The sequence below is a fragment of the Labrus mixtus genome, chromosome 7 (assembly GCF_963584025.1).
Source record: "Labrus mixtus chromosome 7, fLabMix1.1, whole genome shotgun sequence".
NCBI lineage: Eukaryota > Metazoa > Chordata > Actinopteri > Labriformes > Labridae > Labrus > Labrus mixtus.
In genome coordinates this window covers 23,620,236-23,632,367 of record NC_083618.1, presented here as the reverse complement: position 1 = coordinate 23,632,367, position 12,132 = coordinate 23,620,236, and the positions used below count along the sequence as shown (strand labels likewise).

The window sequence follows — 12,132 nt, the reverse complement described above, 5'->3', positions numbered from 1 at the left end:
AATACAAGCCTGCTGCTGCTGCTGCTGCAAACAACAAAAGCCTGTTAGATTGTTCCCCAACAGCGACACAGTTGCAATCTTACAACTCCATTTTATTCCGCAGTGTCGGTGAGATTTCCCATACGTCTTCATTTAGTGTCCAACTCCGCAGAAGTGGAAGAGAGAGAGCGGGAGCTGATGGATTGCACCCTGGGTCATGCATGACTTAGCATCTCGTTTTCGCTTCCCACTCGCTCGCAGGAGAGACGAGGCGGCGGAACAACGGCAGGATGTACACACACGCAGACGCACACCACAGGTAAACGAGTTGACGGTTTGTGTCGAGGTCGCAGCTTCTTTTGGAGGTGACTGTTTTTTGTATTCATATTCTCGACGGGCCTCGCTTTCATGCCAGCTGTTAGTGTCTGTACGAGGATATGTTATACCGAGTAGGCACTATAGGTGAAGAATAAACTGAAGTATGCGTTCACTTTCTTCTCATTAAAGCAACGCCAACACATTTTTATAAATCTAAATCATTGTGGAGAAAATAGCCAGGGCTTATTCCACTTCTGCATGAAGACAAACATGGATTTAAAACTCCTTTTATCAGTCTCACATACATGAAACTTTATCAAGTGTGTTCATCATTGGTATTTAGTTGTGATCCATTTATAGCGCTCTCGCTGAAAAATGACCTTCAGAAGTGCTTTCAAATCAGAATCAAAATCAGAATCAGAAATACTTTATTAATCCCAGGGGGAAATTCAGTTGTTACCGTTGCTCTTCACATAATACAGCAGAAGGAAATATAGAATAATATAAGGATGTAAAATAAAATAGAATAGAGATTTTAAAAAATTAGCAATATTTGTATATTTAGTAGGTATAAGTTGCCAGCAAAAAGTAAAAAAAATAAAATAAAATAAAAATAAAGACAGTAAAGTACTAGAAAGTAGGAAAACAAACAGGAGCAACTGTGACAGGCAGCATGCGCTAAAAATGTTTCAATGTGCACATGTGCAAATAATGTCAATCAATCAATCATTATTTGTAAAGTGCCAATTCATAACAAGTGTTATCTGGAGACGCTTTACAAAAAGAGCATATGGGATAATATGCAGGAAGGATTTCTCCTTTGTAGTCCTCTCGTTCCTGTTGTCCACACTTCCTTGCCACTGAGGTGGAGGTCAGAGCAGGCCGTGTGTGAATGAGGACGGCGGTGGTTGTCGGGGACGACTCAGTCTGAGTGTGGTGGCTGGGCGTCAGAAACCCAGAAATGTCAGTTGTCGCTCTGTATTTTGTTGTGGCCAAATCAATGTATTGCTGACATCAGCAGCTGATAAAGAGACGAGGGCAGATGAAGACCAACTCTGACTTGTTCTCATCTTCACACATGAGAGGAAAAGTCGACATTGTGGGAGTCTTAAAACCACAAGAAGTCATGAAACAAACATTGGGATCAGCTGGGCTCAATTTAAACACATCGGTGCATTCCTCTATGGTTTGAGACCCTCAACATCTAGTTTACTTCGACTTTGATTCTGTTCTGTAACTCCAGGTTTTCATTGTTTAACCTTCAAGTGACGACATTATAAAATGTGTTTGTAGATATTTTCCCAGAGGACACTGATGGTGCTCGAGGTCTGTGTGTGTATGACTCTCTGAAGGTTTTACAGTAAAGTACAGTAAACCTTAACGAAATCTCAGGTTTTCACTCAGCTCAGGCCTGTTCTCGTTCTTTTTGTTTGTTTGTTGAATAAATGCATTACAAGGTCACTCCAGCAGGAAGTTCATTAAAGGTATTAAAAGAGATCTGACTGTTAGCCGTCAGGTAACTCAGGTGAACGTAGCATCAGGTGTAGAATAAATACATGAAGCTGATTCTAACTGCAGCTCATAGAGATGCACGCGGCATCGGCTGCAGACACCAAATAACCTTGTTACAAGTTCTCTGGGAGAAAATATATTAATAACCCTGTTAGGGTGGGAAAAATATATTACAGTGCCACCGCTAAGCCCCCCCTCCCCTCCCTGCATAATGACATTTCAGTGAGAGCAAATGAAATGGGCCAATTTTCAAACTCATTACAAATTCGGCTGCCGAAAAAAAAGAAAGAAAAAAGAGGAGGAAACAGACGCAGAGAGAGAGTAAAGAGTACGACAAATGATCAAGATTGGCTTTGTATCTGTGTGTGTGTGTGTTTGGGTGTGTGTGTGTGTGTGTGTGTGTGTGTGTGTGTGTGTGTTTTCTATATGCGTTTCTTGGTGTGTAAGGTGGGTGAGTAAGTGGTTGCTTTGTGTGCCTTTTCTCCTCCTGTGTGTGCAGATGCATGCTTTCTGCAGAGTTCTTGTCTGTGTGTGTTATGTATGCTTTGAGCTCACCTTTTTTTGATGTGTGTGTGTGTGTGCGCGTGCGTGCATCAACTGAGCCCAAAGCCGAGCTGACAGACAGCTTCCCTCCGAGGAGCCCCTTAGTGTTTCTGATTGATCGTCATAATGCCGAGGTACGGGGCCCTGTCCTTGGTGCCTATGCTAATCTCAGACTCATGCATATTTATGAGCTCCAGGGGAATCAAGCAGCTAAATAAAGGATGAGGCCGTTGGCTTGGAGCTGCGTTCATCACAGACTCTGATTGATTAGAAAAAGAGAAAAAAAAAATCTGTCTATAAAGACCTATGTTGTTTTATTCTTCTCTCCAGCTCGGGGATCAAAACTATGAGGAAGCAAACAAACAGCTCAGGTCTCGAGATGAAAGAGTAAAATAGAAAGCAAGATGGAGATTTATTTCTGTCAACATGGCTGTCATTCACCTAGACGTGTACCTGATGTTTAACTGTGTGTTTCTGCAGGTTTCAAAGACTCGGCAATAAAGGTGAGACCATCCCCCATGTTTCTCTAACTCTAATATGTGTCTGTCTACAAACCCCTTCAATGATGAGAAAAGTCCATCCTCTCCGTCTTTTGCCTGCTTCCACTTTTCAGAAAATGTGTGCTCGAACAGGCTGTTTGGAGATTTTCCCTTCATGACATCACAAAGGGCAGTAGCCCCTCCCCCAGGCAACCTTCCCTGTATTATGGTATAAGTGAGTGACACGCCCCCTGCACACAACATGATGATTTTTCATTGATATATATGGTCTTGGTCTTGGCTACAACCTCCGCTAATCAGGACGGTGGCTCCCCAGTCATTGGCCGTACGACCAGGCAGGAAGGCCCGCCCCCTCTCTAGCTTGACAGACACGCAATACGACCTATCAGGGACGGTGTTGCCGTAACACAGGTAAGAGTGACTAATATACCGTGCTGTAAAATATGTTCTTTATTAGGGATTAAGTTGGTAAAATGAACATGTTTTTTTGTGTGCGTTCTGCAAAACATTTGAACAGCCTGCAAAGAAAAAGACGAGAGATCCTCTTTGACATTTTGGTCCCTTTATTTCATGTTAACCACATTTCAAACAACTAAACAACCAATTGGTAATGGCGTCACCAGATCTAAACAACACTTTGCTAGACAAATCATCATCAGAATCATAATTATACAAAAGAAATGTACAAATTCAGAAAAAAAAGAAAAGTCTGAAAAAAAAAAAAAAGAAAGCAAACAAAATACATCTCACACATGAGCTGAGCCGGGACACGATAAAGCCTTTTTTGAGTAAATCAAAAAAACGAGAAACGTTTGCGGCATTCACATTGTCTTCATTACAACACACGGACGCTCTTCGTCTTCATAGGTCCATGAATGAGCCTCACACTAAGACTCCAGCGAAAACAGATAAAAACACTTTGAGCAGACTAATACTTCAGGCCGAGAGCTTCGACACATAAAACAAAAACGGTTTCTATGGTAACACGTGGTCGACAGAGATCGGACTCGAGCGTTCCTGAAAACGTAAAGTTTGAACTCATTGTCTCTAAATACTGACACCTCCTGGTGAGATGTAAAAGTGTAAAACATGTTTAAGGGTTTGAATAATTCCTGACATTTATTTCAAAAATCGTTCTTTAGGCCTCGTGTCCACCTGGCGTTTTTTTCTGAGCGCCGGGCGTCTTTTTTCAGTTGTATTCAATGAGTAGAGCAGTGGAGCCGTGTCGGTCATACAGCGGCCGTTATCGACAGACTGTTGTCATGCAGACAGGACAGGCGTGCAACGCTTTTCTTCTCAGCACACAGAAGCTTCTTGCAAACACTCCCGAGCGCACAGTCAGCGCTTTCACTGCCCTGAAAAAATAACATTAGGTGGACATGAGGCCTTAATGAGACCACGCTTTAGTCCCTAAAAAGTGTCTTCAATCCCTAAAATATCATCCCAGCGCTTCGCAGGTTTAGTCTTCACGTGTTGTAAAATGTCAAACGTCAGATTAAATGAGGCGGAATCGGGAGGTCGGCTTCTAGCACAAACTCCAAACACCTGATTTGGCGGCCATGTTTTGCATCTGGATTTCTTTCACATAATGATCATTTTGACCACTGATCCAAGTTTACTCTCCAATAATGATTTGCAGTTAATGTGCGATTACTTTGGGATGATTTGGTCTGATATCGACACGTTTCGGAGGATTCATTGTTTTCTTTTCCCACATGCAAAAGCAAAGAATCCAAACACTAAACAGTTTGAAGCGTGAGCAAAAATAAGTTAAAAATACACAATTTTCACAACCCATGTTAACGTCCAAATCTTAAAAAAAGCAACGAGACAAGAACTGCGAGGCTGCTGACTCACTGCTTCTGGGTTTTAGATTCAATTCAGAACTTTGATAATAACTCCAAGTTTGTTTGTTGGCTTTGAAAGCAGCTTATGTCGAAGCAAGACAGGGGCGTGTCCAGATTTGTTTGGGACTCGGGGTCGCCCAGCTGGGGCACCAACTTGTGCAGGGGGGGCCTGAAGTTTGTGTTCACACACATGAATGAGGAGCGTTTGTTTACCTCTTCTGTCTGCACCAATCACATCGACGTTCAAGTAACACAAGATAATGTCGACATAAACATCTTCAATCTTCATTTTTTAAGGATTGTACGTCCAAAATCAAAACTTAAAAGTGTTTTAAAAAATGCAAACAAACATCTGAAACTGAAAATTGTGAAGTGCCTATTGCAACAGCCTGAATGCTGGATTGCAACATTAGTCCTGCCTCTGGCAAGGCTAATAGCCATTTGTAGTCAAGGATTTTTGGGTTGCCCTGAAGCAAAAGCTTGAATCTGTCTGAACAGTGAGGAGAGTCAGGGAGAATAAGTGACACTTTGTTTGTTTCCTCTGAATCGATATGATGTCACAGGACGAGCTGCTCATTTTAAAAACGCTCTCTTGAATCCTGAACATCACGAGGTTAATCCAAAGAGGTCTTGCTCTCTTTAGAAGTCCGCCCCACTAAAATAACAAAAAAAAACAAAAAAACGTCTAAATGGTGCTCTGCTTCCATCGTAAGTCACTCTGGATGTCTGCAAAATGTACAATATGTAAAAATATATATCTTAATGCTTCAGACGTCTGAACGTTTGGGACAATTTACGGTAAGATAACGTGATGCAAACGATGATCACAGGAAGTGATGTGTGTTCTGAAATGAAAACCTTTCTTGGTGATGTGTCTGGTGCCGGATGTTTGTCTGTTTGTTTGTTTGACTGTGGTCGTCTGATCTTATTTACAATAAGGCTGGACACACAATGAAAGAGTCGGACGAGACCGACTTCACATCGAGCCGAAAAACATTTAAAATAAAATGAAAGAGCAGAAATACTAAAAACTACGGAAGCCCTAAGCAGACATCCTTAAGCTTTACTCAGATTTATCCAGTTATCTCATTATCGCAGGAGAAAAACGCTTCTTATCCTGTGGGCAATGAGCTCATTTCTCGAGGTCTTCAAAAAACAAAATAAAACTGACTCTTCATGACGGGAAAACCAGCGTTATTATCCGAAGATGATGAGAAATAAAGACGGTAAAATCTAAAAAAAAACAAGCTAAATGTTCTTTTGATTACAGAAGTCAGAGTTAAATCAAATGTATGGATGTTTGTCCTCTTAGGGATTCTGTAATACCGTGTTTTAGTCTTACAGAAAAGGAGAGGTTACTTCATTTCTTTGTTGTTTTTCACCGTTCACTCGACGCCACTTATCAGAGGCCTCGTCCACACGTAGGCGGGTATTTTTTTAAATTAGCTTCTTCTCTGCGTTTTGACCTTTTGTACATAAACATCTTTTCAGGTCTCTGTAAACTCTCCTTTAGTAAAACTCCTTCCAGGGTGAAGATGTTGATGATGAACGATGCTAACTGGACTTTTTACACGCTCACACATACACACACAGTTACTCTCCCACTGTGTGGACGAGAAGAGACGCCTGATTGGACGACGGAGGTCACTGCTGACTAGACAACAACATGGGCGGTTCTGGACGAGACTTGGCGGACTCTGGGTTGGTGGGACAACTTTGAAATTAAAGAGGTAATTGATATGGAAAATTGAGATTTTTATTTTTTTGCAGTCGTTGACTTGGCGTGCGCATGACAGTCATAATAATGCGTTTTTGAATTTTCATGTGGATGAAGATGTTTTTCAGAACTTGGGTCGGTGTGGACGGGACTCTTTTTTAAACAGAGGAGGAAAACCCACCGTTTAAAAATACTCGCCTACGTGTGGACTCGGCCTCAGTTCATTGAAGCAGAATGAAGGAAAACAAGCGAGCGATTTCAAAGGCGACCAGCAGTGAGGCAGTCAAATGAGCCCGTCTGCTGCAGGAACTCTAACTCAGAATAAACAGAAACATTAATATTCTTCTGCTTGGATGAATTTAAACGGACCTTCAACAACAAAAAATCCTAAATCTTAAAGTTTGAGAATCATATGAAGTAAAAACATAGGTCTTTCAGTGTGCATCCAGCCTTCAGAGGGAGACAACATTCAAGGCGTAGAGTAGATCTAAAAAGGAGATACTGTACAGTCGTCACATCACAGCCCAGCAGGACAGAGAGAAGAAGGAAAAAGTGGCTTTTTTTTTTCTTTTTTTTTAAACATCTGATTTCATTTCTTAAACATATCATTTTTTCTCTTTTTTTCTTTGTACAAGCGTGTAAAGTCCTCACACACACACACACACACACACACACACACACACACACACACACACACACACAGATCCTTAGTGTGTATGCTCGTCGCTTGGTTTTCTTCTGTACAGCTTGCGTGTGTGTCGTCCCAGGCACACTTATAGATACACACACACACACACACACACACACACACACACACACACACACACTCGAATATGCAAGCATGCCCTTTCTTTGCCCACACATTAAATCAAGCACACACACGCTCTCTCTCTCTCTCTCACACAGACACACACACACACACACACACACACACACACACACACACACGCTCACAGGTTGGGGGTTTCGACAGCAGCTGCAGTTTTTTTTTTTTGCGCTCTGTGTCGCCCGGTTTTGCGTCAAGGAATGGCAGGCAGCATCAACGGCGAATCAGAAAAGAGAAGAGGATTTTCAGCCCCTCGGCCAATCAGAAGGAGCTGAGCGCCTCCAGAGCCACTTCATAGCAGAACTTGTACTGTTCCTGTGGAGGACACGCAGACAAAAGCAACATCAGTCATCTGCAAAATAACTTCAAGAATTTCCCTCTTATATCATTTCTGTTAAAACCCCGCTCTTACCTGAGCGAGAGCACAGCGCCCCTGTACTTTACAGAGCTTATTGAATAACTAGCTAAAATGTCTGTTTCTGCCCCGGGTGCTTTTATTGTGAAATACTGCTTGACCTCCATGAAGGTACGTACTTCCAGAGCGCCGAGTGAAGACAGAGGCGATGCATCGAAGAAGATTCTGACAATTTGTACATTTTCTAAGTCATCATGGCCTCTTGAGTACCGACCTCATATCTCATATCTCACATCTCATCTTAGGCCGTTCCTCTTAACTACACAACAGACACATGCAGCACAGGGTTGCCAGGTTTACGCAAGTAAGCCGCAATCAGGAAACTAATCCAACATCATTTACCTAGCTTTGATTTCCCAGCTTCCACTGTTTTCTGAGTCTTCTCTTAACTTTAGATGAGTCTGAAATTAAATTTGTTTTAAACGTACAATTTGTAGAATTTTATGACAATGTTTAAATTAATATTTCTAATTTAATTAAAAATGGATTAAACTTATTATTATATATATTTTTTGTTCTAACATTAGCTCAAATATTTCCAACAGTTTTCCAAGCCAGAGAAATCAATAATTTTAGAGTTGACGGCCGCCATGACAGAAACAACTTGTTTATCGTTGCCGCGGAAACACCGGATGTTGCGTCAAAGACCGCTGCATAAGGAAGCGTGAGCTGCTGCTTAAAGCTGCCGTCCTGTTGCTGTCTGTGCTGCTGTGATTCAAAACGTCATGTAAATTATACTCGGATGCATTAGCTCGTCTGTAAACATATTCTCTTCCTCAGGTCGGTTTCGCCCGGTCGTCATGATAACGGTCAATGCTGAGTTCAGTTTCCCTGGGGGTTGGAGTAGCAGAGAGAACTCCCATGATTCCCCGGCAGCCTCGACTTCATCTTGTTGTTATTGTAGTAATGATTTGTGGCGGAAAATACATATTGCATCTTTAATTGGCCCTGAAAGAAGCCGCTTAGGAAGTTATCTTTTTGCCTTTATTGGATAGTAAAGCTGAAGAGAGACAGGAAACATTGTGGAGAAGAGAGAGAGGGATGACATGCAGCAAAGAGCAAAAGTCGGATTCGAACCCAAGGCCGCCGCAATGAGGACCCTAGACTCTGTAAATGGGGCGTGCGTCATAACCACTAGATTATCCAGCTTCCCATCCCTAGTCTGTTTTTTTGGACTTTTATCCGAGCCTCAGTCGTCATGTTGTTGTTATGTAGATATAGGAGCTTCCTATCGGAGAAGTAGGAGCTTCCATATTGAAAAGCAGCAGCCAATCAAAACAGGTCCTCACCATGGTCTCCACCATGTTGGTCTTGTTGTTCCTCAGCGTCTTTACGGTGTGGAAAACATCCACGATGTTCTGCTGCTGGATCATCTCGTTGATGCTGCAGATGGCACAGAACGTTCCAGAACGCCCTCCGCCGGTACTGCAGAGGAGGAGGAAGAGGAGGAGGAGGAGGAGGAGGAAGAGGAAGAGGAGGAGGAGGAGGAAGAGGTGGAGGAGCAGGAAGAGGAAGAGGAGGAGGAGGTGGAAAAGGAAGAATAGAGGAGGGAGGGAGGACAAAAACAATCTTCATCATTAAACAATAACAACAACGTCATCCTGAAAACCCAGGTGTGTATTCCATAATCTACCTGCTGGTCTCGCTGATCATTAAAAGAAAAAAAAATGGAAGAAAGAAAGAAATAAGAGATTTACATCATCAAGCGAGTAAGTAGGAGTAGAGAAGTAGAGAGGAAGTAGAAACACCTGAAAATGTCTTCTGACCCGCTGCCTTACAGTCGGGGATCTCCACCTCCTCCCTGTTAGATCAGCAGGCTGCTCTCTTTCTCTCAGCCATCCACCCTCCTTCCTCATCCCTTCATCTTGCTTGTCTAACTCTAGGAACAGTCCGGGTCGTGATCAGATCGGGCAGAATCACGCCTGAGACACAACCCCCATCCTGAGTCTCCCTCCGCCCTGCAGTCAGTCCAACCTTCCAGACCGGCCCACTGACAACATCCTGTCTCATCACTCATATGACCTATCCTTAAATATCTTATATGGTTTTGGCGTCGTCCTTGCTAGTGAACATGCTAATCACAAATCCCCGCTTGTATTCGAAGGCCAAACAAATATGCAGAGTACAAACAAAAGTTGAAGGAAGTCACATTAGAGACTTTAAAAAAGTTCCTCAACGTGAAACAAGAACAATAACAGGAATAAGCTGTGAGACTTCTGAATCAGACAAGAGACTGACACCGAGTCACAAAGGTAACAAGCAGCACAAAGAAACCTGTCACCACTCGGAGCAGAACAATAACTGGCTCCACTAATGGATTTAAGACGTCTGAATAGATCTGTTCACCTTCTAGTGACGCTGTTTCTCAGACTTAATACAGAAAGTTTGCAGTAATGGATACAGATGAGGTGATGCAAACATGCAGTAGCTGTGTGTACATGTTGTGTGTTAACTGGCTGTGCGGCTCAATCAGCTGTCAGAGATCTCAGAGTTCAGACTGAATTAAACATTCAGACACGGAGAGGTGGAGAGACAGCCGTCACAAAGATCTCTCACTGCCGCTCTGCAGGGGCGGTGTTTGTCGACCAATCACAACAGCTAAGCGTCACATAAATGGTCAGACCAATCAGTGAGATGTGTAGTGGTGAAATGATAAAGGTACCTTACTCTATGATCAGACATTAAGGAAACATGCTATGTTGAAATGCTGGCTTCTCTGACAACAATGCAGCAGCCAGTATGTCCTCCTTCTAACTTTAGATTCTGGTCCTGAATGCTCTGGATTTTTTTGGATCAGAGAAGGTAGGCGCTTTTAAGACACCCCCCCCACACACGGCCGTTTTGGACACCCCTCGGTTTGCCAGATATGAGAGCAGTTATCAGGTCAAACCAACAGGTGTTGCAGCGATGGAAGCGGGCAAGAGAAGTGGTTCAGATAGAAGTGATTGTACCCGACCTAAAAAGCCTCTGCATGTTTCTAATAAGCTCCACGAGCAGAAACGTGCTCAAACTAGGATCAATATTGGAGATGATTTTGAAAAATGGAGAGAGGTTAGAACGCAGAAAGGTTTACAGACCGATGCAGAGCTGGATAAACACTGAAGCTTCAGTGTCCACCACATGGTTAACCTGCGTGAGCAGCGACTCTAGAGAGGAAGGGGGCGGGACAGCTCTCTATTCAGATGCAGCCTGCTGAATGACCAACATATGGACATTTTTGTTAATCGCAGTCTCTAGAATTAAAATCTCCACATCGTTAAATAAACGTAGCTCTGACAGATCGCTGTGTGATGTGTATTTTTCCACACAATTCTTTGACAGTCATGTCATGTGACTCGGCTCTAAAGACCCCATCACGCTCTAACCCCCGAGTACAAGTGAGGAGCAGAAAAATAATCAATTTTCACCAGCTCCTGATTGAACCATCATGTTTCCTCTTATCTCTGGTATTACCGAGTCTGTGAAATCAATACGTGGGCTGATTAGCCGGTGTAGCAGTCTTTAGCCCGGAGCAGAGAGCGCTTGTTTCCCCGTCACTCATGATTACTTACGTTGAGCAGTACTGACGGAGAATTATTATTTTTTGGCTTTATCTGTTTAAATTCAACTTTTTTTTTTGTTAGTGTTGAATTGTAGCTGCGCAGGAAAGAACTTTATAAACGTCAGTCAGTTTGCAATTTAATTTAAGATGATGAATGATGGTCCAAACAACGTCATCTTTTCCAAACAGGACACCAATCAATAGCTCTTGGTATGGATTCTTTATCAGGTCAAAGAGGGTTATGTGTATCTGTCACCATCTATATTCCTATATGACACCAGAGGTTTGAATGTTGATTCTGAATAAGAAGGAGGAGCAAGGAGAAGAACTGGACGTTCGGTCATTACCAAGCACAGTTCAGCAATTATCAATCTGGGCGTGAGTGGAGGATTCCAATCCAACACCAGGTCTCTGCTCATATATGGCATAGACTGTAAATATGAATGTTTGAAGCTTGAGTGTTGTCACCCGTCTGTTCCTGCAGGGGGCGCTGGAGTCCCATCGATGGCGGTCTCCATGCTGGAAATGCTGTCTCAGCCTAACTTTCAGTCAACCTAACGACAGGCTGAGAGCTGGAGCTGAGGCGGGTTTTAAACCTCCTGACAAACCGTTACACCGCGCCCACCTGTCAATCAGGTCAGCTACAGGCCTTATTGTGAATAACTCTTATCCTTCATCAAATAAAAACTCATGAGTCATCAAAACATTCACCCCCCTGTACAGTGTGTGTTGATCAAGACATGAGCTGATCAGACCTATTTGTTTTTTTGAACCAGGCTGTAAACATGTTAATCTCTGCTGTAAAAACAGGCTTTTTAGAATGGGTGCGTATGTGACTTCCTGTGCTTCTGCAGCCAGCCTCTAGTGGACACTCGAGGAACTGCAGGATATTGCATGTTTGCATTGGCTTAATTTTTCCGGAAGTTGCCGCTAT

General features: G+C 42.9%; 1 protein-coding gene across 7 annotated transcripts in view; it reads right to left on the bottom strand.

The window, feature by feature from the left end:
• Positions 1 to 6,806: 6,806 nt before the first annotated feature.
• The window catches only part of ptprt (protein tyrosine phosphatase receptor type T), a 292,314-nt gene continuing 286,988 nt past the window's right edge, over positions 6,807 to 12,132 (bottom strand). For all 7 annotated transcript variants that reach the window (XM_061041736.1, XM_061041737.1, XM_061041738.1 and 4 more), the window contains 2 exons: positions 8,947 to 9,082; positions 6,807 to 7,557 (listed from right to left, as the gene is read on the bottom strand). In XM_061041736.1, coding sequence (XP_060897719.1) covers positions 7,504 to 7,557; positions 8,947 to 9,082 — 190 coding nt within the window. In that variant the 3' untranslated portion in view covers positions 6,807 to 7,503. The remainder of the gene's footprint in view (positions 7,558 to 8,946; positions 9,083 to 12,132) is intronic.